Source organism: Giraffa tippelskirchi, chromosome 9 (assembly GCF_054371585.1).
Source record: "Giraffa tippelskirchi isolate mGirTip1 chromosome 9, T2T-mGirTip1v1.2.pri, whole genome shotgun sequence".
Classification (NCBI taxonomy): Eukaryota; Metazoa; Chordata; class Mammalia; order Artiodactyla; family Giraffidae; genus Giraffa; species Giraffa tippelskirchi.
Window position 1 is genome coordinate 44603333 of NC_137283.1, and position 27184 is coordinate 44630516.

Below are 27184 nucleotides of genomic sequence, written 5' to 3' on the forward strand. Positions count from 1 at the left end.
ATAATGTAAACTACCCTTCAACATGCTGTGAGATGTCATGGCACCTGTGAACACCTTACTTGATGACAACACATCCGCAGCCCTACCATGTTTACCAGTGTTGTGCCCACAGGCTCCTCAGTCACTCAGCCACCCCTTAAGGCCGTGCATTATTAGCCAGTGGCCACGTGCTCAGCAATGTGTTCTGTGCTGTGGGGGTGCAAGTGTAAACACTATGCCCCTTTCTCTGCATCATGTACATTTATCAGGAATTAACTCTGTCCTCTACCTGTCCCTGGAAATCATCACCTGAAATATCTCACTTAAAATCACTTTTCCAACAGTGAATTTTCATCTTATTTAACTACTGAACTCTCAAGTCAGTGCTTATTGTGAGAGCTGCATTCAGCCATATTTATGCCTGGATATCCCTCAAGCAGGCACCAGGCCAGAGGCCCACCTACTCTCAGCAAGCCCAGCACAGCTAGTTTTCCCTCCAGCTTCAGAAATGATGGCTGTCTCTAAGGTTGAGCAACAAGGGAAGGAGATGTTATCCATTTGGGGACCACATTCTACAAAACACATGCACCTTAAAGCACCAGAGTCGTGCTGGTGAGGTGAGACGACTGTGTTACCAAAGACACAGGAGGACCAAGAATGACTAAAAGAACAAGGAATGACAACTCACAGTGTCTCAAGCGTGCGTGCTTTCTGGATACAGTTGAGTGCAAGTTGTCATTTGTCTTGTTTCTTTTTGCCATGTGTGTGGTTAGCTCAATTCCCAGAAATTAAACACACAAAGTTGAAGAAGCAAAACAAGACTTGGTCTAAACAGTCTCATGCCCCTACAGAAACACTCAGAGTAATGCCACTGACATGAAGGCCAGGACAGGCCTCTGTGATACCTGCAGGATAGCACGCTCTCTGAGGAGCCTCTATTTCTTGCTCAGACCTCACCATTTAGTTGAGACAGTGATCACCAGCTACCAATCTGCTGACTGGTGTCTACTTGAGGTACTTATTAAAAACATGGAATCCTGGGCCACATCCTCAGAAATTCTGATTCTTTAAGTGTGTGACAGGATCCATAGTTTAAAAGCTCTCCATAGGGAATTCAAACTGGCTAACAGCTTAAAGAACCTCTGGGTTAAGGCACTCAAAAGACACCAAAAACATTGATATCTGTCACTGACACCCTAACATATGGGTTTATCAAATAAATAAATGTTAACTTGGAAATCAAAAAAAAGAATTTGACGAGAGAAGAGACAAGCTTTGACAAGAGGAAGGAACGGCACTGGGGGGTGAAGAGGAGATCCTGGATGCTAATGAGGGCACAGGAAGGAAAGGAGCATGGCAACAGAGCAAGTGGCTACAGGGCCACAGGGTTGCCTTCCCCCTTCTGCAGGTGCTGGCGTCACCAAGCAGCTCTGGCTCCATGGAAAACAAAAACAAAGAGAAGCACTGTCCATTATGGACAAAGCACACCTCACAGTGACTCTTTTCATTGAACATATTGAACACTTCTACATGGGTTTCTTCTCGCTACCAAAGAAGTTTCATTTTGAAAATAAGGAAAGCCACGGTATTCCGTTTTGGTCAGCCAGAAAACACAAGGTCAAGAAATCATAGGTCATTATGAGATGAAGTCCACATGGGGTACTTATCCATGGACAAGCTGGAGGCAATAACGCAGCAGAGATCCTCCACAGATGATGGCACCATGATGCCATCAACATTGACTTACCTTTCGATCTGGCCAATTGTACTTGGCAAAGATAGTATCATAGGTGTCCACTGCCCCATCAGTGATGAGCATAATGGCCTGGCTGCAGATGCTTCCTTGTCCAGTGTGGTTGAACTGTGGAAAGAAGTAAGTACAAACTGAAAAACACCTCAGAGGGCTATGCGTACCCATGAGACTTCAGAAGCATGAGATCTTAGGTTCATGAAGCCTCTTAAAATGAGAGTTCATTCTGCACCACCAGAAAGAACCTACAGGATAAGCCTTTGCCCACTTGTGGATCTCCATATTTACTGTGAAAAATTGAAACTAAATACAGACCACAGAAGAGATTTCCTAAAAATACATACAAGGTAGGCAGTGAGATTCTAGGATAGTTAACCTCTCTTACCTTCAAACATAGATAGTGCTTCAGAATATAAGCCCAAAGGAGTTGGCAGAGCAACCTTTTAGAAACACAATTATGGGCAACAGAATATGTGATGAGTAACATCTCTTCCAAAATCTAAATGAATATACTTTCAATGAATCTAATGGATACAGATTGTGCTATGTAATAAAATCAAGGAGGTTTTGTACACATGGAGAATAAAGTCAGGAGTATGACAATTTAGAATATACTGTAAGCACTCTTTTTAGGGTTTGTTTTAAACATGTATTTGTTAGCATGTAACATTATATATTATGTATGTTAGTATGTACAGCTTGCTGAAATCCCAAGATTGTGCCCACTGTGGTACCGATTCTGTACTTCAACTTTCAGTTTTACAGAGCATTTCAAAAGTGCCCAGCCTTTGTGAGTGGTAGCTTGGGTGACCAGATGATGGCTGTCAGAGATTCGTGTCCTTCCCTTGAATCATGGGTGAAGAATCTCCTTAATGAATGCTATTAATGCCACAAATTCAAAGCAGTGTCCTTTAAAAACCCTACAGTTATATACCAATAAGGAACATACAAAAAGATTTTAACCTTCAGTAGTGAAAACTCCCACCACTACAAACTGTGAAGTTTTTTTTTTTTTTTTTTTTCATTTATTTTAAAATTATTTGCTAAGTGCCCACATAGTGCTGAGGATGAAACACAGAAAAATCTCTTCACTCATGTAGTTTATATTCTGTCTGATGAGATACCGATGTAAAGGAGTAAATTGTGTTTTATGCTTGATAATGGTGATGCAAAGTTAAAAAAAGTAGGGGGATAAAAAATGCAGAGGGGTGACTTTAGAAAATATAGTCTGGGAAGCCATTAATGAGGTGGTGACATTTGAATAATACCAGAAGGAGGTGAGCATCTGGGGCAAGGGCCTTTCAGAGCATGTGCACAGGCATGAGTGACAATATATAGGCATGTTCTATCTACTAACCATGACATGGGGGAAGGATGATGGTCACCCTTGGATTTGCTGCTGACTAATGAACCAGAGCTACCAGAGCACTCACCCTGAAGTGTAATGCCCAGTCTCCATGAACTTAGAATTCTAATGTGGAGTTTGAAGTTGCAGTGACTTTAGAGAAGATTGGATGAATGGATGGATGGATGGAATGGATGGCCTCGTGGTCATATTAGGACAAAGTAAAACCAACTCAAAACACGGATGGAATACCATAGTATAGTGGAAAATATTCAGTCTTATCTCAGCACCACAAACTGGTGCCTAGTATAAATTCTCTTTTGAGAATATTTTTTCTAGGAACTAGCTTTGTGGTCTAGTGGCTAAGACTCCACACACTCAGTGCATGGGGCCTGGGTTTGACCCCTGGTCAGGGAACTAGATCCCACATGCCATATCTAAAAGATCCCAGATGCTGCAACTAAGACCAGGTGCAATCAAATAAAATTTAAAAATAAATTAGTAATAAATAAATATTTTAAAAGAATATCCTTTTCTTCATTTATAAGATGGGAACAGCATGCTTATAAGGTTGTTACAGCACATATTATATGCCCATTATATGCTGGGCTACAAGTATGGACTTACTTAATCTCTACTAGTCTCTGAGATACATACTATCATTATCCCCATTTGACCGGTGAGGAACAGAGGCACAGAGATTAGCTAACTTGCCCAAAATCACACAGCAACTATCTGTCATAGCTGAGATGTGAACACAGGCAGTCCAGCTCCAGAATCTATTCTGATTGAGTACACTCGACCTATGGCCTCCGGATAATGAGATGACGCTCCTCAATCTGATAGCTCCACAAGTGTTCATTTCCTTCTCCTGTTCTTCCTTGTTCTATTCTTTCTAGTGTTCCAGGGTCACATGGCAGACACCAAGGTCACTATCCTGAGAGTGAGTGCTCCTTAAATTCTGTGCCTTAAGAATGTGGCTCACTTTAGTCCTAACCCTGGCAGTCATTCCTGCAACTCTGACTGGGCAGGTGTCCTTAAATTAATAAACACACAAGGCACATGATACAGTATCAGTAGGTAGAAATACCCGAGAACTAAGACCATTGGACCACAAAACTTTTCACGTAACTTCTTTTCTACTGTCTTTATTGACATAACTTACTATTCTAGAAAACTCTTGCTAACGAAGGTGAAAATTGCAAATAACTTGAGTGCTTATTCCAGGAACTTCCTAAAAGACCCATCAACTCTTGAACAGAAAGCCTCAAAGGACAATTTATACCCTGAGACTCTTTGAACCTCTGACCTCAAAATCTTCCCTTGCTGCATCCACCAATCATAAGCTATAATTTAGGATTTATACCCTGTCTTAATCAAGCGTTTTTTCCCTCTCTTCCACCCTGAGGACCCACTTTCAACTAGACTTTCATAGTCTCAATAAATGATTTTGCACTTTCCACTCTGAGATGCTACTAAGTGTCTGTCATCATAGTGCAACAAGAAAAAACAGTCTTGCAGCCTTGTCTTATCAACAGGTTGCTCTGGAGATGTTCTGGAGAGCCTGTGATTCAACACAGCCTTCATGTCACTGGATAAACCCAGTAATGTGCCACCAAATACAAGTGATCTATTCATTTGACCACAGAGGCTGCAGAAGGGAAAAAACCAGGACACCTCGAGACTGTTGTTCATATAACTCATTTGAAAACACCCAGGAAAAACTCTCCCAAACAAAAGGCAAGAAAGAGAGGGAAATAAAGATATCTGAATACTGCACACTGGAAGAAGGAGCTGCCCCGAGCTGTTTATTTAAATCCATTACTTTCTTCCATGGCTGAGTCCCTGGTTTTTCTCTGCAGCAATCTGCAGTTGGGAGAATTTTGAAGAATGCAATTAAATTCAAATGCTTTGATGAGTAACATCTCTTCTCTTCATATTTGTCTAGAACTTTTTTTTTATTGAATAGTGGGAGTGATGAAAGTGTTTTCCATAATAATAACAATGACAAGGGCCTGATGATGAACTACAATTAGCTCAGTGATTCATCAGTTAGCAGCAAAAATTTCAATGCATCCTGACATTTAGAGCATTTGGTTGTGATTAACAGTCTTTGAAATGTCACCGAATTTTATTTAATTGGCTAAGAAAAATTTTTAAAAGGTAATCACTGCAAAGATTGTATTCATCGCCAAAAAAGATAATTGCAGTTGTCACATGACAAGGTAGATGTTAACTACTGTAGCAAACCGGCTCTGTGTTCTTAAGAGAATCTAATGAATGCAGCAGAGATCAATAGCTAGAAGGGTCTTAGAAGTTTATTTGAATGCTCCTTTCAAAGCCATTTGTACAACAACTGCAAGCCTTTAACTCATCTGAGCAAATACTGAAACTGAAATGCAGGTAAATGCAAAACAGAATTAACTTCATTTAGTTATAGTAACTTCTGAACCATTCTAAGCCCTAACCACAATTGGCATTTCAATTGTGTGTGTCTAAGAAAGAAAGAGTGTGTGTATATGTGTTTGTGTGTTCAAGAAATAGCTTTTTATTTCATACTGGCTTGCAAAAGCAGACATAATACACAGGAAGAGAATTATATCACTAAAGGTCATATTGATGAAGTGGAAAATAGCTAAAGCTTCATTTTCACGGGAGATTAACCATCTCCGTGTTTTTCAAAGTGTTTGGCTATTTAAAAGCCCCATGGCAAGAAATGGGATGGAAATGTTTCTCTCTCTGGGATAAATGTGCACTCAATATGGTGCCAACTGTTAACAAATCTCAGGCAGGGACATTTTGAAACATTTTTGTTCCTTCCATTTCTTACTTTCTGGAATTTACACTCGACCCCTCAGACTTTCCGACTGGCGAGACCTCAAAGGGCTTTTACCAATAAAGGTAGATCAAGCAGGTATGTGGAAGGTTTCCCTGGTTCAAAAATGTTTCTCTCACTAGGATTCAAGGGAAAAAATCCACCAGGTATTGGCGATTTTCTGGTTCTTGGAGGTGTTGGAAATACTACACCCTCTTAAAGGATAAAAAAATATTATGCCTGAAGGTGTGCCTGTGGAGCTGTGAGTTCTACAAATTCTATCCTGAGATTATAACACGACACAGAGAGTTCCTGGGTCAATAATTTGAGTGCTGGTATAGACATATTTTCAAAGGTCTGTTCACTGCAGAACTGCTAAGGCCTCTAGTAGCAAATGAATTGTGAGTCTCCAAAAGGAGGATGGCATCCCACACCTTGACCACAACACCTATGTTGGAGCCTTGAAGCAGACAGCATTCCACTGGGCATTCCAGGGGATCACTGGCTTAGGAGAGTTTTAAAACAAATTTGGTAAGGGAAAGGCATGGGGAGAGGAAAAAGTACCAGGGCAAGGAAAAGAAGAGAGGGCGATGAAGGGAAGCAGATATTCCTGAGGATTTGGGCAGAGAGTAGGACCAAAGCATTAAGAGTAGGAACTGCTTCTAGAAACCTCAGGCAGCCTGGCAAAAGTTGAGGCTGCCTAATGTCTCTGTGGTCATGGTGATGGCACTTCCCACCAAACCAAGCATGACTGAGAGAGAGCTGGGCGCCACTGCCTCATGCTGAATCCTCAACCCCCATCCAGCATGGCCGGCTTCAGGACATGTGATGTACATAGCTATACAGGGCCCCACACTTGGTTTAACCCTCTGGTATCACTCTCCTAAAATTCTTATTAACTTTTGAACAAGCACCTGCATTGTCATTTTGCCCTGGGCTTCACAAATTAAGTGACCAGTGTTGGGTCTATTTCTAGCCTCATTTTAAAGATGAGGAAAATAAAGGCAAAACCAAGCAGAATTTTTTCAAGATCACACAGCAAGCTCTGAATGAGTCAGGCTTCTCAGCCCAACCTGCCTGACTCTAGAAGCCACAAACTTCAACACAAGAAGCATCTCCTGACTCTTTACTTCTTCACCACCTCTGTCAAATAGCAGGAAAACAGAAATCTGCAAGGTACATTTTGAAGCAAGGGACTCTCTCCCCCATCTCAGAGTAGTCTCCCCCTGCACTAGACATCAGGTTTTTGAAATAAAGAAAGCCAGTTGCCCAAATGTGGCAAGTCCTTTCAATATCACCCTCTAGAAAAACCCTGCTAACCTGTGGAGATCAGCATCTCCAAGCCCTACGAAGGTGCCCATTCGGGGTTCAAAGTGTTAGTCATTAGTTGTGTCTGACCCTTTGCAATCCCATGGACTGTAGCCTGCCAGGCTCCTCTCTCCACGGAATTCTCCAGGAAAGAATACTGAAGTCAGTAGCCATTCCTTTCTCTAAGGCATCTTCCCTAGCCAGGGAATGAACTCAGGTCTCCTGCATTGCAGGTAGATTCTTCACCATCTGAGCTATGTCAAATGCTATCCATCACCTCCAAGGCACCAGCTTCCACAGGACAGGCCCTTCCCTAGCACTCCAGCTCCTGCTGGGCAGCCCCCTCAGTGGTTTTGTTCTGCTCTGGATGGCCATAGTGATGAGGCTCTGATGGCAGCCCTCCCTCCTGTGGTCCTTCCTGACCCCAGAGGGAAGGTACCTCCTGTTGGTGTTAATCCATGGATTGGGTCATTCTCTGTTTGATTTCTCAGCTTTTCCATCTCCTGTGCAACCAACTTCCCGAGTTCAACTCCTGCTGTTTGAAATACCTAGAGTAGCTTCTATTTTTCTGCTTCTTAACATCTAATTCACTATCTCCTTGGTCCAAAGCCACCATTGTATGTCATTCAGATAATGGCCTTCCTGCTACTGTCTTTGTTTATCAATACAGCAGCCAGCGGATGCTGTTGAAATCCAAGTTGGACTCTGTCATTCTCTGCTCAGACTCCAGTGACTTTCCATCCCACACAGAGCAAGAGCCAAAGTCCTCACTGTGTCTATTAGGCTCCACATGATGCCGCTGCCTCTGTGATCTCATTCCCTAGCACACTCTTTCCTTCCTACTTCCTCTTGTCATGCTAGTCTCCTTGTTGTACCACAAATATGCCCTCCCTCAGGGCCTCTGCATTTGCTGTTCCTCTTGTTGAAAACTTCTTCCTCAAGATACCATATAGCTACTCCTTCACTTCCTTCAGGTCTGCACTCCAACATCACCTAACCAGAGAGCTCTTCCCTGACCTCACTGTATAAAGGAATAAGCCCTTATCATTTTGGAACAGTAGAATTATTGTTCTCCATAAGACTACTCATTTCATATGTCTCCCGTCATTAGAACTTGGGTCAGCAAACTTCTTCTGTAAAGGGCCATACAGTAACTGTTTTAGGTTTTACAGGCCATATGGTATCTATTGAAAATAATCAACTCTGCCACTGTAGTACAAGAACAGCCATAGACTATATGTAATCAGGTGGGCATGGCTGTGCTCCAATAAGACATTATTTACAAAAACAAGATGGAGGCTGATTTTTCTCTTGGGACATAGTTTGCAGACTTTTTCACTAGGATATTAGGGCCATTAAGGCAAATACTTAGTCTGTTCTGTTCACTGGTGTACTATACCCAGTGCCTGACATTTAAAAAGCATGCAACCAATAGTAGTTAAATAAATAATAGAGAATCTGCATTAAAAAAGATAATCGTTTATTTTCCTACTGCCCTCCCACAGTAAAAAGGACACAGAAGTCACATGATGTTTTAGCTTAACACAATTGCTTTCAAGCGGCAGAATCACCAGCCCCAAATTCTACAACACATTTCACAGGATGTTAACAGGTGCTATTAATATTTGAAATTCTCTGTTCAGCAAAGCAGGAGAAATAGCAGGTGCAGTGGGTTTGTTTTTGCAGTACTTACTGAAGCCTCCAGTATGCACTGCATATTGTGCATCTCCAGGGGCACAAGAGGAAGGCTGGGATAGGTAGCGCCTGTAATACTTCCTAAACACAGCACACAGAGAAGCCCTTCTTCCTCTGAACATTACCACAGGCAGGGATTCAGTGTGACTTGCAGTAAGGAATCCACTCCATGAAGAAACTGAGTTTCTCAGATGGAGAGAAATCTGTGGTAGATGGTGCTCTAGTATTGAGACACTGGTGGCCCCAGAGTCAATGACAGTGGCAGGTGAGTCCCCTGACCAGACTGTACCACTGACTCTGCCCAGCAGGGGGCTGGGATGGCCTCCCAAGCTGGACCTGGCTCCCCAGCCTTACCCTCTTATACCATGCCTGGCTAACAATAATGCTAGCCCGCAAAAATCCCATCTATTCTCTTAGAGGAGAGAAAGGCAAATCAAAGAGGAGCTTACATCACTGAGAATGTTGAAGGCTTCATTCAGAGCTATATCCAGCATTCCGATTCCTTTGGCAAAAAGTTTGTCCAGATGCTCCCTGAAGTGCTGAAACAACAAAGCAAAAAAATCCATTAGCATCTGTCCTGTTATATGAAATACCAACCCTGAATGAACAAGCACATGTCAAGACAAAACTCATGATTCTCAGGCCCCAACGGCCATAATTTAGTTCTTGCCTTCCAAATTCAAAACATAAGAACTTAATACAAAATTTACCTTCCATATATATAATTTTTAGCTTTGATTACATTTTAGGGGAAAGAAAGTTAAGATTTTGGTGAAAAGTTTATAATTTGTTGAAATTCCTGCTTCCCTCTCCAGTTTCATTTCCTGTCACTCTCCTTTCTTCCAGGGAGTGCTATGAGCTCCACCCTCCACTCCCTTCCTCTATTTTCCCACTCAATCATTTTTTAAGACTCCATACATGCTCCCCCTCCACTGGGAGCACACTCTCCATCCATCTTCTGCCTTCCCCTTATATACTTCTCTCTTATCGATTTAGAGCATGTCTGTTTAGACACTCACCCCTTCTTGCCCTAGGAAGCCTTCCCAGAACACCCACCCCTGAGAGCATGGAGTGCTTCCTTGCAAGCCCAGGCTGCCACACCAGGCTCAGATCCACCGCGCACTTAGCACTCCAGGTGTGTAATCACCTGACTAGATTCTGTCCCCACTCAGGACTGTGATGTTTCTAAGACAGGACATGTCTGATGGTCTTTTGTTTCCCACGTTTAGCACATTTCTGATACATATAATTGGTGCTCAAAAGCCACGTCCAAAGAGCCAAAAGTGAAAGTGAAAGTCGCTCAGTTGTGTCCAACTCTTTGCAACCCCACGGACTATAGAGTTCATGGAATTCTCCAGGCCAGAATACTGGAGTGGGTAGCCTCTCCCTTCTCCAGGGGATCTTCCCAACCCAGGGATCAAACCCAGGTCTCCCATATTGCAGGCAGATTCTTTACCAGCTGAGCCACAAGGGAAGCCCCCAAAGAGCTAAAGAGTGAGGCTAAAGACTGGATCACAACATGAGACCCGTGCCTATGGGAGGTAGATCCAGGCAACAAATACACAGGGCTTCAAGGAGCAGGCAGATGGGTAGGAGGCTATTCAGGAGCAGCCCCAGGCCTTTCCGCTATGTCAGTTCCACAGAAGCTCGGCATCAGCTGGAAAATAAAGGGGACAAGGAAACTGACTGTGAAACCCAAATATCTCTGCTTTCCAAAAAGAGGCAGGAGCAGGTCCAGGCCCATGCCCAGGTACACAGGAATCTACATGATGGTCACTGGCCCACAGCCCATGTTCACAGCAGCACAGCACTTGGCAACACTTTCCAAATGACCCAATCCAAAACCATTTGTTTTCTACTGAAATGAATTATTCTGTTCCCAAAGGCATCCAACCCTTGTCTGCTGGGACATAGCTGGAGAAATCACTAAAGACACTAGGAGGGAGAGGGACAAGAAGGGTGGGTTAGGGGAAAAGGCATGCTAGTGACTTCCTGGCCTAGGAGTGGTTTCATTTCTCCTATTGTGTCTGTGACCCAACAGTACTCCAAGTATGCCATCAGAAACACACGGTGACGCCCACTCATAATGTGTCTGCCTTGGGACTCTGAAAGTGATCAAAGCATCATAGACACTGATCCTAGGATATGACTTATAGTTCTAAGATGCTGTTCTGCCTGGAGCTTCTGGTCATCAGGATGGGCTGCAGATTTGCTGGCAAACTGGACTGGAAAACTTGAGTGGGATCCTTAGGGGAATCAGCTTTAATGACATCCAAGCCGAACATGAATCAAGACTGGATGTGAAGCTGGTAAATCACCCTAGAGATACATGTACTACCCACAAGACCTTTTCCCTGGGCCACCCCTCCCTCACAGAAACCACACTCTGACGCTCACCAGAGCAGCCTCGGTTCTGGAAGCCTGCTCGATGTTAGGTTCTGAACAAAAACCAGTCAACTGTGTCCACGTAACAACCCTGTAAATTTCGGTCATTCCACTTTGCAGAGAGTAAGACTGATGTCCAGTATTGCACCTAAATTCACATACCTCCAAGCTGCCTGGCCCAGGTTCTATCTAAGCCAGTTTCAGCTGCTCTAATTCTCTCCTTTCCACTACATACCCACTGCTGTTTATTTTGTGTGTGTGTGTGTGTGTGGTGGGAGATGGGCTAACCTAAGTGCCAGGCACTGACTATGACCTTGACTTAGACCTGGCCAGTGTGTCTCCAGTATGCCTGCTCTTAGTCTCTGCACTCAACTGAGTCTACAAGTGACTATCAAGTGGCATGCTGAGGGTCAGGGAACTAGGCAAACTACACAGCCAGGAACCAAATTTCCTGCTTCTCTATTCTTGCTGCTCCTGACTTGGCAGCAGAATGCCAAACTCATGACATAGCCTCTATGAGCACTCAGTGGATAAACCCAGAAAGCTGACTGAACCTAGGAAGCTCGTGGGTCCGACTGTGGGTAGGCAAGTAGTCAGAGCAAATCAGTCCACTTCTCTGAGAAACTCCACTCTTGGGAACCTGACTTGTGGGAGAGTGCTGACCACCAAGAAGACTTCGGTTTGGCAAGTGTCACCCCAAGGTGGACCCAACACATCTTGTCGGACACAAAGCAGGATGGCAGGCTGATCACACGGACTGTGGAGAGTGTGTTCTTTAACCAGACCCAGGTTCACATCACAGTGGCTGGACTCTGCCTTGACAAGTTAGTTCTATTCATCTGATGTCATTTCTGTCAACTGCATTTAGTTGTGCTCAGTCACACAAGTTTACACAGGATTTTTTTTATAACATAGCAATTTTTCTTTTAATCCATGTGTAGCTGTGTGTCATGTGCAGAATGATGTTTCAGGCAATGGCTGCTTTTATTGTTGTACACTTAAGAGCAAAATGCAATAACATGTCATGGAATTCCCCTCAATTTGCTATTATAACAAGGTCAATTGTGATTTTGTTTCTTCCTGATAGAAACTGAGCTCATATATGAAATAGAAAAAACTATTTCTTCATGTAAAGGTTTCTAAATGATGTCACAGATGAAGGATTCTCTCTTTGTTTTTTCCTCCCCATCCTCTCTCTCACATTCAAACCCCCTTTCCTCCTACTCCACAACCTAAACAACTCAACTTCATCATCCTGGTCAGCCAGACTCTGCATTTAACTCTCAGTCCAACCCTCCTCCAAAGTGGGGACAGGGGATCCTGCCTTGCAGGGAACTATCTCCTGTGATGTGACCTCCACTAAGAGCTGTTCTGCCCTTTACAGTAGTCATGAGCTACGTGTAGCGATTAATATTAAATTTAATTGAAATTACCTAAAATTAAAAACTCAGTTCCTTGATCACACAAGCCATATTTCAAGTTCTCGATAGCCCCATGTGGCTAGTGGTCACTGGACTGGACTGTGAAGATTAAATAATATCTCCATCATTGCCTAGTATTGGATAATACTAACCTGGAGACACAAGAGCTAGACTAGCCTTTCCCCCTTACCAAGCCATCACCTGATGCTGAGTCAGTGGAAACTCTAAGGCCAGTGGGTATGTATGATTTTTCCTATCCAGCATCCTTTTCCCTTCTGCTGATTTTCTCTCTTTCTCAACACCCCATAATTTATATGAATTGAACAGTGCTAACATCTCTCTCCTTCCCCAATCAAAGGTTGGGCCCCCTGATCAGCCCTGTTCAATCTGTGAATTCTATTCCATCAGCCATAGTTGGGCTTCTACTGAAACATGATAAAGAAGATTCTCTCTCCACTGAGATTACTGAGAAGTCGGGGAGGCAGGCTGGTGCTGCCAGCAGCCATGAAGCCACTGCACAGGAAGAGCTCATCTGAATAAAGGTAACAGCCAAGAAGAACAGAGCCCACAATGCAAGGGGGCAAGACAGAGTCACAACAGCATGACTTGAGCCCCTGGATCCAGCCATGCTTACTTTTCTCGGGTAAGTGAGCCAATAAACTTGATTCTTTGCCTGACTAGATTTAGCTATATTTGGGCCACTCAATTCAAAGGACCTTGATGACCATGCCCATCACATAACCCTGACTGAGGCAATATATCCTCAAAGACCTCCCTCAGTACAATGACCTTTCTCACCTCATCTATGCCCCCTCTTCCTCTTCTTAATCACTGTCATTTCATTGCCTGATTTACACATTGTCTGAGTGCCCATGCCGGACAGAGCCAGGCACTTCATACACAGCACACTCCTACTGCACATGGATGCAACAGCCATGGCTTTCCCTCCCCATGGCCTGGACTAATTTCTTGAAGATGAACTCTAGTTGTGCACATTCCAAGAGTAGTGTCCAACAGAGAAAGAAGGGGCCTGGCTGAATGCCCTGCAGTCTCCTGAACAGATTTTTTAAATCTATTCTCAGGTATGGCTGCTTACTGTAAGATAAAAAATGTTTATGTTTAATGCAATCATATTATATTAATACTTGTATGTTAGCAACCAGTATATAGACCCCATGGACTCTGCAAGAATAAAACTGAACTAGGATCCAAGAGACTGATCCCTAGTTTTGGTTAGACCGCTTACCGGCTATGATATCCCAAGACAAGTAGCTTTGGTTCTTAGGCCTCGGTTTTGCTACCTATGAAACAGGGGTGAGAAAACTTCTGTTTACTTGGTAAAAAAGTGAGAGCATCCATGCCTTAGAGCAGTAGGCAGGAGCCAGGTGGCTTGAAGTCCAATTTCCACTCTGCCACTCACCCTCCCTCTATAAGCCTTAGTAAGATACTTCCTTCATCAATGCCTTCTTTTCTGACTTAATTCAAAAGGCATCAAGCTGACTCCTCACTATTATTACAGGAAAAAAGAAGACATCTGAAAGAACCATGATGACAGAAACATGTGAGCATATTTTAATTTCGTATTTGCTAAAAGAAATACTTGAAAAAAATCCTACAAAACTTTATGCCTCAAACACCTAAGCCAACTTCCTGGTTTGCAACTTTACAATCTAATCCACCTTGAAAAATGACTCATTTCACCTTAAAGGGCTAGGTTTTATTAAGTGGAGAGACATGTGGTTGATTTTACTGACACCAAGGCCTGAGTGTCTTCTAGAGCAAGCTACTGAAGGACGGTATTTGGCTCAAAATTAGCTGAGTCAGGAAACCGGTCCTCAACAACTGTGTGCCAGGAGGTGGCCAGTTTCCATTATTTTTCTAAATTAAAATAAACAATTTATTGGGAATGGTGACAGTTCCATTTTATTATTAAACTTCAATAAAGGAGGAGGAGGGTGGCTTTTTATCTTTGCTTCAGGCACTCATGCAGCATATGCTGCTGTCCAGGAGAAGGCCTCCCTTCCAAAGCAATTAGTGCAGCTTAACGCCTGGGGAGATGAACCAGCACGAGCGCCGCGGCTGCCTACGCCCGGATGCCAGCAGGCACAGCGAGGCCGCTTATCTCTGTGAAACAGTCACAACATCAGGCCAGCGGAAGGTCCTGGCGACACAACCCTCTCTCTCCACCAGCATTTGATTTAGTTGAATCACTCCTGATAACTCTGGGATAATAGCAATCATGTTTCTTCCTATGTAATTACAATGAATGTCTGAGTCCTCCCAATTAAAAGCAAGGGATTAATATAAAAAGTGGACAACAGGAGACAAAACAATCCCCCATCCACGGAGTTGATGAGAGTTGGTGGTTCTGGCTGGGGTTACTTGGGAGAAAGGCTAACAGCCACCTATCAGTGATGCCCATCCAGGTCACTAGAGTTCAGCAGACCCGTATTTCGTGCCCATTACATCTGGACAAGGGATGCTGCAGCCACAGGAAGCCTTTCAGAAACTGCCTCACCCAATTCCTCCAAAGGCAGCCAGTGCTGGCTGGAAGATAACTGTATGCTGGGCACTGGGTACTTTTCATCCATAACCTCACTCCATCTTCCTAAACACCCCTAAAAGGTACTATTAGATTCCTATTTAACACACAGGCAAATGGAGTCTTCAAATGGTGAAATATTTGTCCAGGATGGCAGAACAAAGTAGGAGGAAGGTGGTTTTCAAAGTGCAGAACCCCGTATTTAAATCCATATTCAATCAGCCCTTCCCAATGCACAGGGTGCAGCTCTTAACATCCCTGACGATGCAGCATACAGAGCCCTAGGGATCTCACACAGGCCTGGTTTCAGGGGCACAAGACAAATGCAGCCACACAGCACCCCATGTTCAAAGGGCCTGTGCTTGGTTTAATACTATGCTGTCACTGCCTTGAAATTCTTAATAATCTTACTGTGGAATCTATTTTTTTTTTAATGAGATCCAATGGAACAAGATTATGCATGTGAGGAAAGAAGATATGGGAAGTGTGCAGGCCCCTGTTCCTTGCTGCCTGGGTCACACCTAGCATCTGGCAGTGCCCATGGAGTGCAAAATTCTGATGGACAGCTACAGAGCAGGTGTTCATCAAATATACCTGGCTATGTTAGGCTGTTTTGTACTGTGGTCATCAGATGACAGTCGGAGCAGGCAACGGCAACCCACTCCAGTACTCTTGCCTGGAAAATCCCATGGATGGAGGAGCCCGGTAGGCTGCAGTCCACGGGGTCGTTAGGAGTCAGACACGACTGAGCGACTTCACTTTCACTTTTCACTTTCATGCATTGGAGAAGGAAATGGCAACCCACTCCAGTATTCTTGCCAGGAGAATCCCAGGGATGGGGGAGCCTGGTGGGCTGCCATCTATGGGGTCACAGCGTCGGACACGACTGAAGTGACTTAGCAGCAGCAGCAGCAGCAGCAGCAGATGACAGACTAAAATTAAGGAGCTAAAGGTAAGAGTGCCCTGTGGAAGCTCTCCAATCTTCAGCTCTACCAGTAACAAGATATAGTACCACTCACCTTCTTCTAAAATAGTGATACTGCTCACATCAACATAAAATCAGCCTGAATAAAGAAGCAGTGTCCCAGTGATCATGACTGCCTCATTCTGATGTCAAACTCCTCATGGAAATTTCCAAACATGCCTTCACACATCTCAATGGTCCCATTACTATTGAGCTCCAAACCCAAACTGCAGAAGTCCATTTGCCAGAGACCCAGATGGCCTCCATACCTGATATTAGGCCACAAGATGATTTCATATAAATATGGCCTCTTCATCATGATATAATTCCTCCTGGCAACAAACCCTCCTTCACTCTCATCTCTGGGATAATTCTCTCATGCTCCAGTGAAATCTGAGAAATTCCTTGGCTGAATTTTACACCATCTTTTGGGCATATATGTCATGGACCTATGGCATGAGTGCTCAAGCCAAGGCTGGTATACAGAAAGCATCCAATAAACACTGTGGCGTCAGTATCACCTTGCCTTGTCTTGAGAATGCTCTCTCTACTAGGCCTCAAATGACCCCTGTGGACTATCTATTTTCTAGAAACCTTTTTCTATAATTTGTTAGGGGCACATTGTGATTTTTTCCCCTGGGGAAAGCTCCCCTGTGTTTTCTATCTCTTCACTACACGTGTTTCCCTCTCTACATGCTGCAGAGAGAAGCACTTTGCATACTTCTTATGACACCACTATCTCAAAGTGAATCAGACTGTGATTAGATTTGGTGGGGAAGGCAGACTGTGAGATGGTGTTTCTCAAACATGAAAACACAATGACCTAAGAAAGCTGGTATTAAAGAGATAGGTCCAGATGTTTGCAATTTGGGGGAAAAAAGTACAGACCTGATAGAACTGTGTCTGAGTCAGTCCCCATTTGTCCTTAATGTTGTATATTACAAACTGAAGTGTCTGAAGGTAGCAGATGTTTAATGCTAGTGCCAAATTAGAGACCAGATAGATCTCCTGGATTTGAACAATGAGTACTAATTTATACTAGGAAGTCGGCTGCACTATAACCTCATTTCAATGGCAGAAGCACTTACTGTCCCATGTTAAGATGATGTGGATGAGCCCAGAACTGATGATTCTCTGTGACGTGGAAATATCTGAAGCGGAACCGGTGCCTCCATGGAAGCTTTGCACAGTGGGACAAGGCAGGGTTCAGGAGGACTCCCTGCTAATCTTATCAGTTCATCATCCTCCTTGTGAGGCTCCTGAGGGAGCCAGCTCTGGAACCTTCTAACGACTGAGGAAAGTCACAGTCCAAATGCTACTTATACAGAAGTGCCTGTTTTGTGTCTCTCCTGGCAAGATGCCATGTGTGTAAACAGGCAGGTGTCACCCTTCACATCTTTCTGGTATTTCTGAAGGTCCAAGTTCATCCTTCATAAACTTTATAAAAACCTTGATTTGACTCAAGTTAGCTTCTTGGAGGAAGGAGGCTTTCATCAGCTCCACTACATGAGAACAGATATAAGTCACAACTTCAGTTCATTCCAAACACAGTGCCAAGCTCTGGAAACTTCGGCTACAAAGAGATGTGTATTTATAGTTGGCATCTCCACGAGAGAAAGGAGATGTCTCATTTCATCTGTCTCGCTCATGTTATTGCCCCAACACCCTCATAGTACCTAGCCAACCCAAGGCAAATACTCAAATACTTGTTGAATCAACGGACAAACTAAAATATATAAAAAGCCTCACATTCATGCAACACTTAAATATGATTTGACCCAATTTCAATTCTATGAATTTATTATAGAGAATTAATCAAGCAAATACTCAAATATTTATACAGATGCTCATCACTGTACTGTTTATAAAAACAGGAAAAAAAAAAAAGGAAACCAAACTATATTTTCAACAATAAGGAGGTTGAAATGTTTTGTAGTCATCTGAAATATTTTAGAAGAATATTTCAGGGACTAGAAGGGTTATCACAACTTTTAATAATTTTAAAGGACATTTAAAGAAGTAACAATCTACTTTTTTTTAAAGCACAATTATCTGATATAAGGTCCTTCAGGATAAATACAGCAGTACAGTTGGTTCTTTTTGTTAAGATTACATGCAATTTTAAAAATTTTTCTTCCTTTTGCTTAATCATATTCTTTATTATTTGGTATAAAAAGAAATGTTAAAAATGAAAGCATCATTAGACAGACAAAGACTTACTGCTGTAAATGAATCCCCTCTTCCTAACATGTCCATATTTGTAGAAGAATTTCAAATTTTGGGATCTTAGCCTCAAAGCCACCTTTAACTTGCAGAAATACCAGGTTGCTCCACATGACAGACAAGACACGCTATCAAGTGGCCACTGGGTGCCTGACTCTGGGCCTGGAGCGCTGGGGACAATGGAAGACGAGATAGCCCCTGCCTTGAAGGGAACCAGAAAGACCCACACAGCGACACCTCAGAGGGGCAGGCCCTTGGAAGAAAAGAAGACAGTAGAGAGATGAGGCAGAGAAAGCCTGGAGGGCAGGAGGAATTCTCAGAAAATAAAAGAACTGAAAACGGTTGGTTGGGTGAACTAAGCAGTCCTGGAGCCTCGTTTACGATAAGGCCAGCGATAGCACCTATTCCTCTTGGTGGAGCCAACAACCCACACTCTCCTCCAGAGGGGATGGCAGGGCCAGCGCTGTCTCCTAGCCCAGTTCCCTAATTGATTCTGCCTGTACTACAAATGCAACCAACTCGCCAATTAAGGCAGAGCTGATTGAAGCTTGGCTGCATCTGTGGTTATTTCTTCTTTCCACACGTTTGTTGAGAGTGACACCGAACAGAGAGGGACCACCCACAAAAACCTTCAGCTTCAGATAATGGAAATGTCTAAACAACAGCCGACACTGCACTGCTTCAACTCCAGTTTGCAATCTCAGATTATGGGGCTGGTGTTTTTTAAAAGGTCCCAATGGAAGCTCCTTCTGAGGTGGTAGTAGAGAAGAGATACCTCCTGTAGAAACAAATTTAACACCGGTTCAAAAAAAAAAAAAAAAAAAGACAGAAACACTAAAACTCAGCTACCTACCTCAAAAATCTCTACAATAATTCAGAACTCTTTTCTCCTTATTATTGTGTGAATGTTCTTTTGACATCATCTTATAAAGAGATAAAAAAGAGGAAATATTCACTTTCAGAACTAAATAATTTGAGACCAATTCCAGGGACTGGCTTTGCATAAGAATGCATGTTTGGAAGGGCCCAGATTTAATGATCTGATGACACCATCCTGAAATTCTTACATTTTGGACAAGTGGCCCCTCATTTTCATTTTGCACTAGGCCCTGCAGATGATTTAGCCAATCCTGATGGCAGCTGTGGCTTGAGGTAGACACAGGGACAGGAACTTGGCACTGTATTGGAAGACTGTCTCCACTCACAGACTTTTGTCTCTACATAAATGTGTACTCATGTTCATCAATGCCTGGTTTTATTTCCCAGTGTCCTAAAAGGATAAAACAAGAACACAGCATTTTATCCTTAACTTAAAACTGTACACGGAGTCCTTCACAACCATTAGTTTGATATGCTAGGCATTAAAATCATCTGATGTGAAATATCAGGAAAAATGAAGAGATTCAGAAGGCATCTCATAACCATGAAAATATTTAATATTTTAACTCTAAAAATAACTCAAATATTTAAGTCAGGCTCCCAAGGTTTAGAATGGAAACAGTAATGAGAGATCAGAAGATCTATGCTTAAAAAGCTTCCGCATTCAGACGAATCCAAGGAGAATAGCTAATTTCTGTGGGGTGACTCGAGCAAAAGTTTTGGGGTTGTACTAGACCCCAGTAATGTCTAAATAAAACGTTCATGAGCAGACTGCAACAGAAGTACCAGCAACTTGGTAAAAACATCCTGTGGCTCTAGGCTGACAAATTCTAATCCAGTAGATCTCCAGTGGGCTCAGGAATCTCAGTTCAGTTCAGTTCAGTCGTTCAGTCGTGTCCGACTCTCTGCGACCCCATGAATTGCAGCACGCCACACCTCTCTGTCCATCACCAACTCCCGGAGTCTACCCAAACCCATGTTCATCGAGTCGGTGATGCCATCCAACCATCTCATCCTCTGTCGTCCCCTTCTCCTCCTGCCCCTAATCCTACCCAGCATTAGGGTCTTTTCCAATGAGTCAACCCTTCGCATGAGGTGGCCAAAGTATTGGAGCTTCAGCTTCAACATCAGACCTTCCAATGAACACCCAGGATTGATCTCTTTTAGGATGGATTGATTGGATCTCCTTGCAGTCCAAGGGACTCTCAAGAGTCTTCTCCAACACCACAGTTCAAAAGCATCAATTCTGCGGCACTCAGCTTTCTTCACCGTCCAACTCTCACATCCATACATGACCACTGGAAAAACCATAGCCTTGACTAGACGGACTTTTGTTGGCAATGTCTCTGCTTTTAAACATGCTATCTAGGTTGGCCATAACCTTCCTTCCAAGGAGTAAGCGTCTTTTAATTTCATGGCTGCAGTCACCATCAGCAGTGATTCTGGAGCCCAAAAAAGTAAAGTCTGACACTGTTTCCACTGTTTCCCCATCTATTTCCCATGGAGTGATGGGACCAGATGCCATGATCTTAGTTTTCTGAACGTTGAGCTTTAAGACAACTTTTTCACTCTCCTCCTTCACCTTCATCAAGAGGCTCTTTAGTTCTTCTTCACTTTCTGCCATAAGGGTGGTGTCATCCGCATATCTGAGGTTATTGATATTTCTTCCGGCAATCTTGATTCCAGCTTGTGTTTCTTCCAGCCCAGCGTTTCTCATGATGTACTCTGCATATAAGTTAAATAAGCAGGGTGACAATATACAGCCTTGACGTACTCCTTTTCCTATTTGGAACCAGTCTGTTGTTCCATGTCCAGTTCTAACTGTTGCTTCCTGACCTGCATACAGGTTTCTCAAGAGACAGGTCAGATGGTCTGGTATTCCCATCTCTTTCAGAATTTTCCACAGTTTATTGTGATCCACACAGTCAAAGGCTTTGGCATAGTCAATAAAGCAGAAATAGATGTTTTTTCTGGAACTCTCTTGCTTTTTCGACGATCCAGCGGATATTGGCAATTTGATCTCTGCTTCCTCTGCCTTTTCTAAAACCAGCTTGAACATCTGGAAGTTCACGGTTCACGTATTGCTGAAGCCTGGCTTGGAGAATTTTGAGCATTACTTTACTAGCATGTGAGATGAGTGCAATTGTGCGGTAGTTTGAGCATTCTTTGGCATTACCTTTCTTTGGGATTGGAACGAAAACTGACCTTTTCCAGTCCTGTGGCCACTGCTGAGTTGTCCAAATTTGCTGGCATATTGAGTGCAGCACTTTCACAGCATCACCTTTGAGGATTTGAAATAGCTCAACTGGAATTCCATCACCTCCACTAGCTTTGTTCATAGTGATGCTTTCTAAGGCCCACTTAACTTCACATTCCAGGATGTCTGGCTCTAGGTGAGTGATCACACCATCGTGATTATCTGGGTCATGAAGATCTTTTTTGTACAGTTCTTCTGTGTATTCTTGCCACCTTTTCTTAATATCTTCTACACATTGTTTAATATTGTTCTTGGGATTCTTACACCTAGCTGCCAAGTTTTAATCATTCACCACCCCGATGACAAGAATGGGAATTTCAAAATTATTTAAGTCGAAATGTTTTTAGCCAAACGTGACCAGTCTCATCCAATATGATGTGTCCATGATAAAAATTTGAGTGATTGGTTTTGGTCAGCTACTCTAGACCACACAAATCCAAGTGCAAGACCCCAGGCACATGATCTGGGCATCATCAAAAAATAATAGACAGATAAACATTTGATTATCAAGGAAAATGAGTCCCAAGTGAAGAAACCTCTGGGCAAGGAGGTCCAGAGCAGCATCCAGGGAGCAGAATGACAGGGAGGGCCCCAGACTTTGTGTCAGAGCTGCAGTCAGTGAACTGCCCCTTCTAAGACCTGCAGCTTCCACACATGGCTCATTAGAGGTACACACAATGAAGCCAGGGTACGGAAGGCTCATGCAGCTGTCAAGGAAGAAAAGCCAAAAACAAGTACAGCAGGAGGCTCCATTTATGAGTTAGCTCCCTCTGTGCCTCACAGCACACCCCATTATGTTGGGTACTCGGCAGTCTGTAGTCCCTAGAACCAAACCAGTCCTTGTGAAAAAGCCAGGCGTGCAGTTTTCTTACTTCCCTAGTGGAATTATCATGAGATAGCAGTTTCAACCAAGGCACACTGATTTGTGCTAGATACTCCCCTCCAAGACCCAGCGAGCTGCTAAATGAGGTCAATCCAGCTCAATCCAGTAAGAGTTTACAGCAAATACTCTAGAAATCTGCTAGACTTAAAGCAAATCTTTTTAAGTATTACAGATGGAAGAACATCTCTCTCTAAAGATAAGAGGCAGCTACAGAAGCAAAACACCTTCCGCTTTGTGCACTGAATGCCTTTAATGGAGAGGAGTGCTCTCGAATTAGCAACAGGGCACACACAATGTGTGAAGCCAGCTGGGGGGCTTAGGCTGGAGGGAGTAAGGCTGCAGAAGCTTCCTACCGATAGCTGTTGAGTCCTCTAACCAAGTGTGCCATTGTACCTCCCCCTCCACACACCCCGGGAAGGGACAGGCCGTATCAGACAATGCTTGATGATGCAGAACCAAAGTCAGACAGCAGCTCCTTCCTGAGAAATGCCTTCAGCGCCAATCCGATTCCAAAGTGTTTCAGGCAACTAACTGGCTGCAAACTCGAGGGTTGCACACAGCCTGTGCCAGCTGGCTTTCACCGCCAGGGCCTTGGCCGGCAGAGTGGAGGCTCTGGGCCTGGCATCTGGATGGTCCTCCCCAGGCTCAGTGGTGGCAGCTGAGGCCGAGACCCTGGCAGCTCCCTACTGTCCACAGGCTCTGCCCGCGTGGCCAGAGTGCTAGTTAATGCTTGGATGGCCTGACATACATACACAGACTAAAGGAACATCACAGAGTGAAGTCACACGGCTTTAAGACTTTCAGGGGTTTCTCATAGGTCATTTTAACCAAATCTGGCGAAAGTAAGAGGTTTAATTCCTCAGAAATAATCTAAGTTAGAGAGCAGACTGAACGGCCATGTTTTCACACTGCTGGGATAATCTGCATATGAAAGTCCATTATTCTGACTGCCAGATTGTTTTTGTTTTTTTTCTTACTAATTAGTTACTTTATTTGCATCTAGGTTCCTGTACAGTTAATTTATACAATTAATAGTGATTAAATGAATCAGCTGCATGACCTATTGGGAGCAGACAGGCTAATGGGGTACACCTAACATTGTCGCCCAACTAACAGGCACTGTCCATAATAAATAAGTGAAATGCTGAACTATCAGACCATTTTTGCCCACAAAAATAGCAATTTAATAAGCTTGCTCATAATAGCTTTTTATTCTGATCAAGTTGCTCTGGATTCATTTTGTCCAAAATAAAATATGAGATTGCAGGGTGAGACTTCCTGTTCCAGAATCAGTGATGATCCAGTGAAAGGAGAGAGAAGATGAGGCTTTGGAAATTAAGGAGTCACAACTGATGTGTTGATATGTGAGGGAGGCATGGCTGGGTTCCCATTATCCTGACATCCATAATGTTCTAGTAGGTTACAGCACAATAGCTAAGGTGGCTGCACTTGCCACTCAAAAAGGCAGGATTTTACAAAGTGCTATAGGACCTCATGCCATTTATACTTTCTTTTCTATTTTCACATCAGCGACACTTGCCATAAAAATAACTTAGGTCGCTCTATATACGACGATGGCCCAGCCCATATGTGTGCATCCAAGTGCTGACCTGTTTCTGTGCCACTTTACAAGGTACAATTCCCATGATTGTTGACTAAATATTTGTGAAATCATGGACAGCACATTCTAGCTTAACCGTTTGAGTGTTCCCATTAAAAATGTCAAAAGGTGGATAAGCTTGGTGGTATGTATGAACATGAGAATTTCATGCAGAAGGGCTGGTCTCTCTGGGAGAGATGCTCTGGAAAGCGGCTTGTTCTGAGAACTGCAATTTATTCTTTATATACTCTATCTTTCTATATGTTAAAATTTGGGGCAGAAAAACTTAACAAATCATTAATAATCATTATTACGTAAGTAAATTATCAATTACTCAAACTTGTTAAGATGCTGGCCCTGCAAAACACCCTAATGCTGTTCTCCCAGAAAGCCTTCCCAGAATCCTATGTGATAGCACAAGAAGGAAGGGGACAGAGGGTGCTCACCCGTGTGACAGAGATGAGGTGACATACACACTGCCTGACAGTTGCTCACTGTGGCCAGACTCACAGCCACATTAATTTGGTTCTTAACAATTAGGCATTTTTACCTCTAATACTACTTCTCTCTCCAAAATAGAGACTATTGATCTGAACTTCAATTCACCCCAACAACTCAACACTGTCATGCTAAACAATAACTCTGGCGGATATAAGTATACTGCTCTAACTTTTATCAAAATCCTGGACACTCCAAGCTGTTGCTTATATACTCTCAGCTGTTTTCATCTAAACCAGATTTGGCCTTTTTTCCTTGCAAAATTAGGCTATCAGCTTCCATTTTCCAGCTGTCAGTTTGCCTACCCCTAGAGGAGCCTGGTGGGCTACAGTCCATGGGGTCGCTAAGAGTCGGACACGACTGAGCGACTTCACTTTCACTTTTCCCTTTCATGCACTGGAGAAGGAAATGGCAACCCACTCCAGTATTCTTGCCTGGAGAATCCCAGGGATGGTGGAGCCTGGTGGGCTGCTGTCTATGGGGTCGCACAGAGTCGGACACGACTGAAGCGACTTAGCAGCAGCGGCAGCTTTTTCTTTTACTCTCAAGACCAAAGACTTCATTTTAAACTATAGCAGGATGAGAAAACGGATATTCCTTTCTCCATTCATTCACCTGTTTAGTCAGTAATATCTGAGCAATTGGCCAAGGGCTTCTTATAAGAGATTCAGCAGTGATCAAACACAGAGTATGAGTGTCCAGAGTGGTCTTTCAGGTAGTGAGTGACAGACAAATGAACAAGTAAATAAAAAGAAAGGAACATCTGTCACAAGGGCTCACATGAGTCAGAGTAAGGTCACATGGAGGAGGGGTCAGAGAAGGTGACCTCTGGACTAAGATCTAACCAAAAATGAATGCTTCTACTTCTTCTAGGAGGAGTTGGTGCTGAGGCCCTACTGAGGTGGTAATGGGCATGGTATAGCATGTGATGACAAAGAAATCTACTCCATGCCCTGAGTGGATGAAGAAAGAGCACGTGGTGGTCAGCAGGCATTGCACTCACTATAAAGGAGGTTAGGTTTAATTTTAGGTGGAATAGGAAGTCTTGAAAGGGCTTTGATCAGGAGACTGACTTGATCTGATGAATCAAGCGCTTCCTCCATTCAGTGCTCTTTATGGATGGCCTGGCCCTACGCTGGATGCAATAGAAACAGTGGCAAATACAACATCATCAAGAAGACTCTGGCCACTGGGAAGGGAAGAGAGAAGCCAGATCACCACATGGACTCATGGGGAAACTACAAAGGGCACTGTCATTTTATCTGAGGTCAGGGGGTGAAAAAGTTAACTGGGCACAAGAGATGTGGGAGAATAGGAAGGAAAAAAATATCTGTATGTTCCAGACATGGAAAACAGAACATATGTAAGGTTTTAGAGGGTTCACACTGACTTCTAGGCTACAGGGATTTTAATATGACTAGAACAGGAAAGAAAGAGGGAAGGAAGGAGGGAGGGAGAGAAAGAGAGGATAGAGAACAGGGGCGGGGGTAAATGTCATAATAGCAAGAGAAGAAAATGGATAGATAAATGACAGGCATAGGATGGAAGACAATAAGGAGGGGACCAATAGTTCAATATTTCAAGATAAGTTCTAGAGATCTGCTATTCAACATCATGCTTGTAGTTCACCTAACTATAGACTAGACTACTGTCAGTCTTTCATGGTAAAATACGTAAACCTACCTTATTCTTGTTTAGAGCTGCACTGTGTTAAGTTATACTAGATCTAAAAATGTTTGCTTCCATTTAAATTATTCTGAAATTTTCTCTGGATTTTTAATGTACTGTGACATTTTTTAAAGCAATGCAACTCTTACCACTTTTTATTAACTCTGAATTGAATAAAACTGGCTTAGTATGTGTTTATGCTGCAATTTTCTCTCCCTTGGTGTTTGGGCAGCAGGGTTACTTTGCACTTACAGTTCATAACATACCCCTCACTCCCCTAACATTGGCAAATTTGTACAATGGACACCCACTTGTCCACTGGATACCCATAAAGCCATGAGAAGTGCGAAGTTTCAGAATCCAGGATACTTCTTTTGACAAAGTTCAGGCTGGCAGAAACAATACTAGGGAAAATTCAGTAACTCAGATGTGTATTTTTGTTAATTCACAGAAGTTCAGTGTCTCCTGATCCCGTGGGAAAAGATCAAAACTTTGGAGAAAGATGAGAGTGACATGGGTTTCTAAGATCAGTTGATTTAGAAATAAATAGAAATGCATCTTAAACAGAGCCATGAAATTCAGTGGATTTCAGAACATCTTCATTATAAAACCAAAGAAAAACCATATCACTAATCTTCCTTCCCATCCCAGAGAGAGACCACAGGAGGTTCATTTTAAGGTCTGATGAATGGTTCAGAAGGTCTGAAGTAGATCAGGACAAGAATTTACTCATTTGAATGCTATATTTAAACTCCAGGCTCACTCAATTTGTCATGGTTTCTCTTTCCTTAAAGAAAAAATATTTCAGTTATTTGGTGCATAAAACAGCAAAAGAAAATTCTCTCTAGACAGTAAACAATGCCTTTAAAAGACAAAAGCTTAATAGAACCTCAAGATCACTTTTTCAGGAATGATGTGTCATGGGCCATGTCAAGCAAAATCACAGGAAATCTGTGAAACAGGACTATTCAG

General features: G+C 43.1%; 1 protein-coding gene and 1 long non-coding RNA gene across 3 annotated transcripts in view; one reads left to right on the forward strand and one right to left on the reverse strand.

Annotated features, from left to right (window-relative positions):
• The window catches only part of CACNA2D3 (calcium voltage-gated channel auxiliary subunit alpha2delta 3), an 871068-nt gene that overhangs the window by 396162 nt on the left and 447722 nt on the right, over nucleotides 1–27184 (reverse strand). For both annotated transcript variants that reach the window (XM_081524872.1, XM_081524871.1), the window contains 2 exons: nucleotides 9342–9431; nucleotides 1727–1840 (listed from right to left, as the gene is read on the reverse strand). In XM_081524872.1, coding sequence (XP_081380998.1) covers nucleotides 1727–1840; nucleotides 9342–9431 — 204 coding nt within the window. The remainder of the gene's footprint in view (nucleotides 1–1726; nucleotides 1841–9341; nucleotides 9432–27184) is intronic.
• On the forward strand, nucleotides 12512–26408 carry LOC145519906 (uncharacterized). Its single transcript, XR_014064015.1, has 4 exons — nucleotides 12512–12935; nucleotides 13107–13341; nucleotides 14218–14259; nucleotides 25418–26408. It is a non-coding gene; the product is annotated as an uncharacterized LOC145519906 (long non-coding RNA).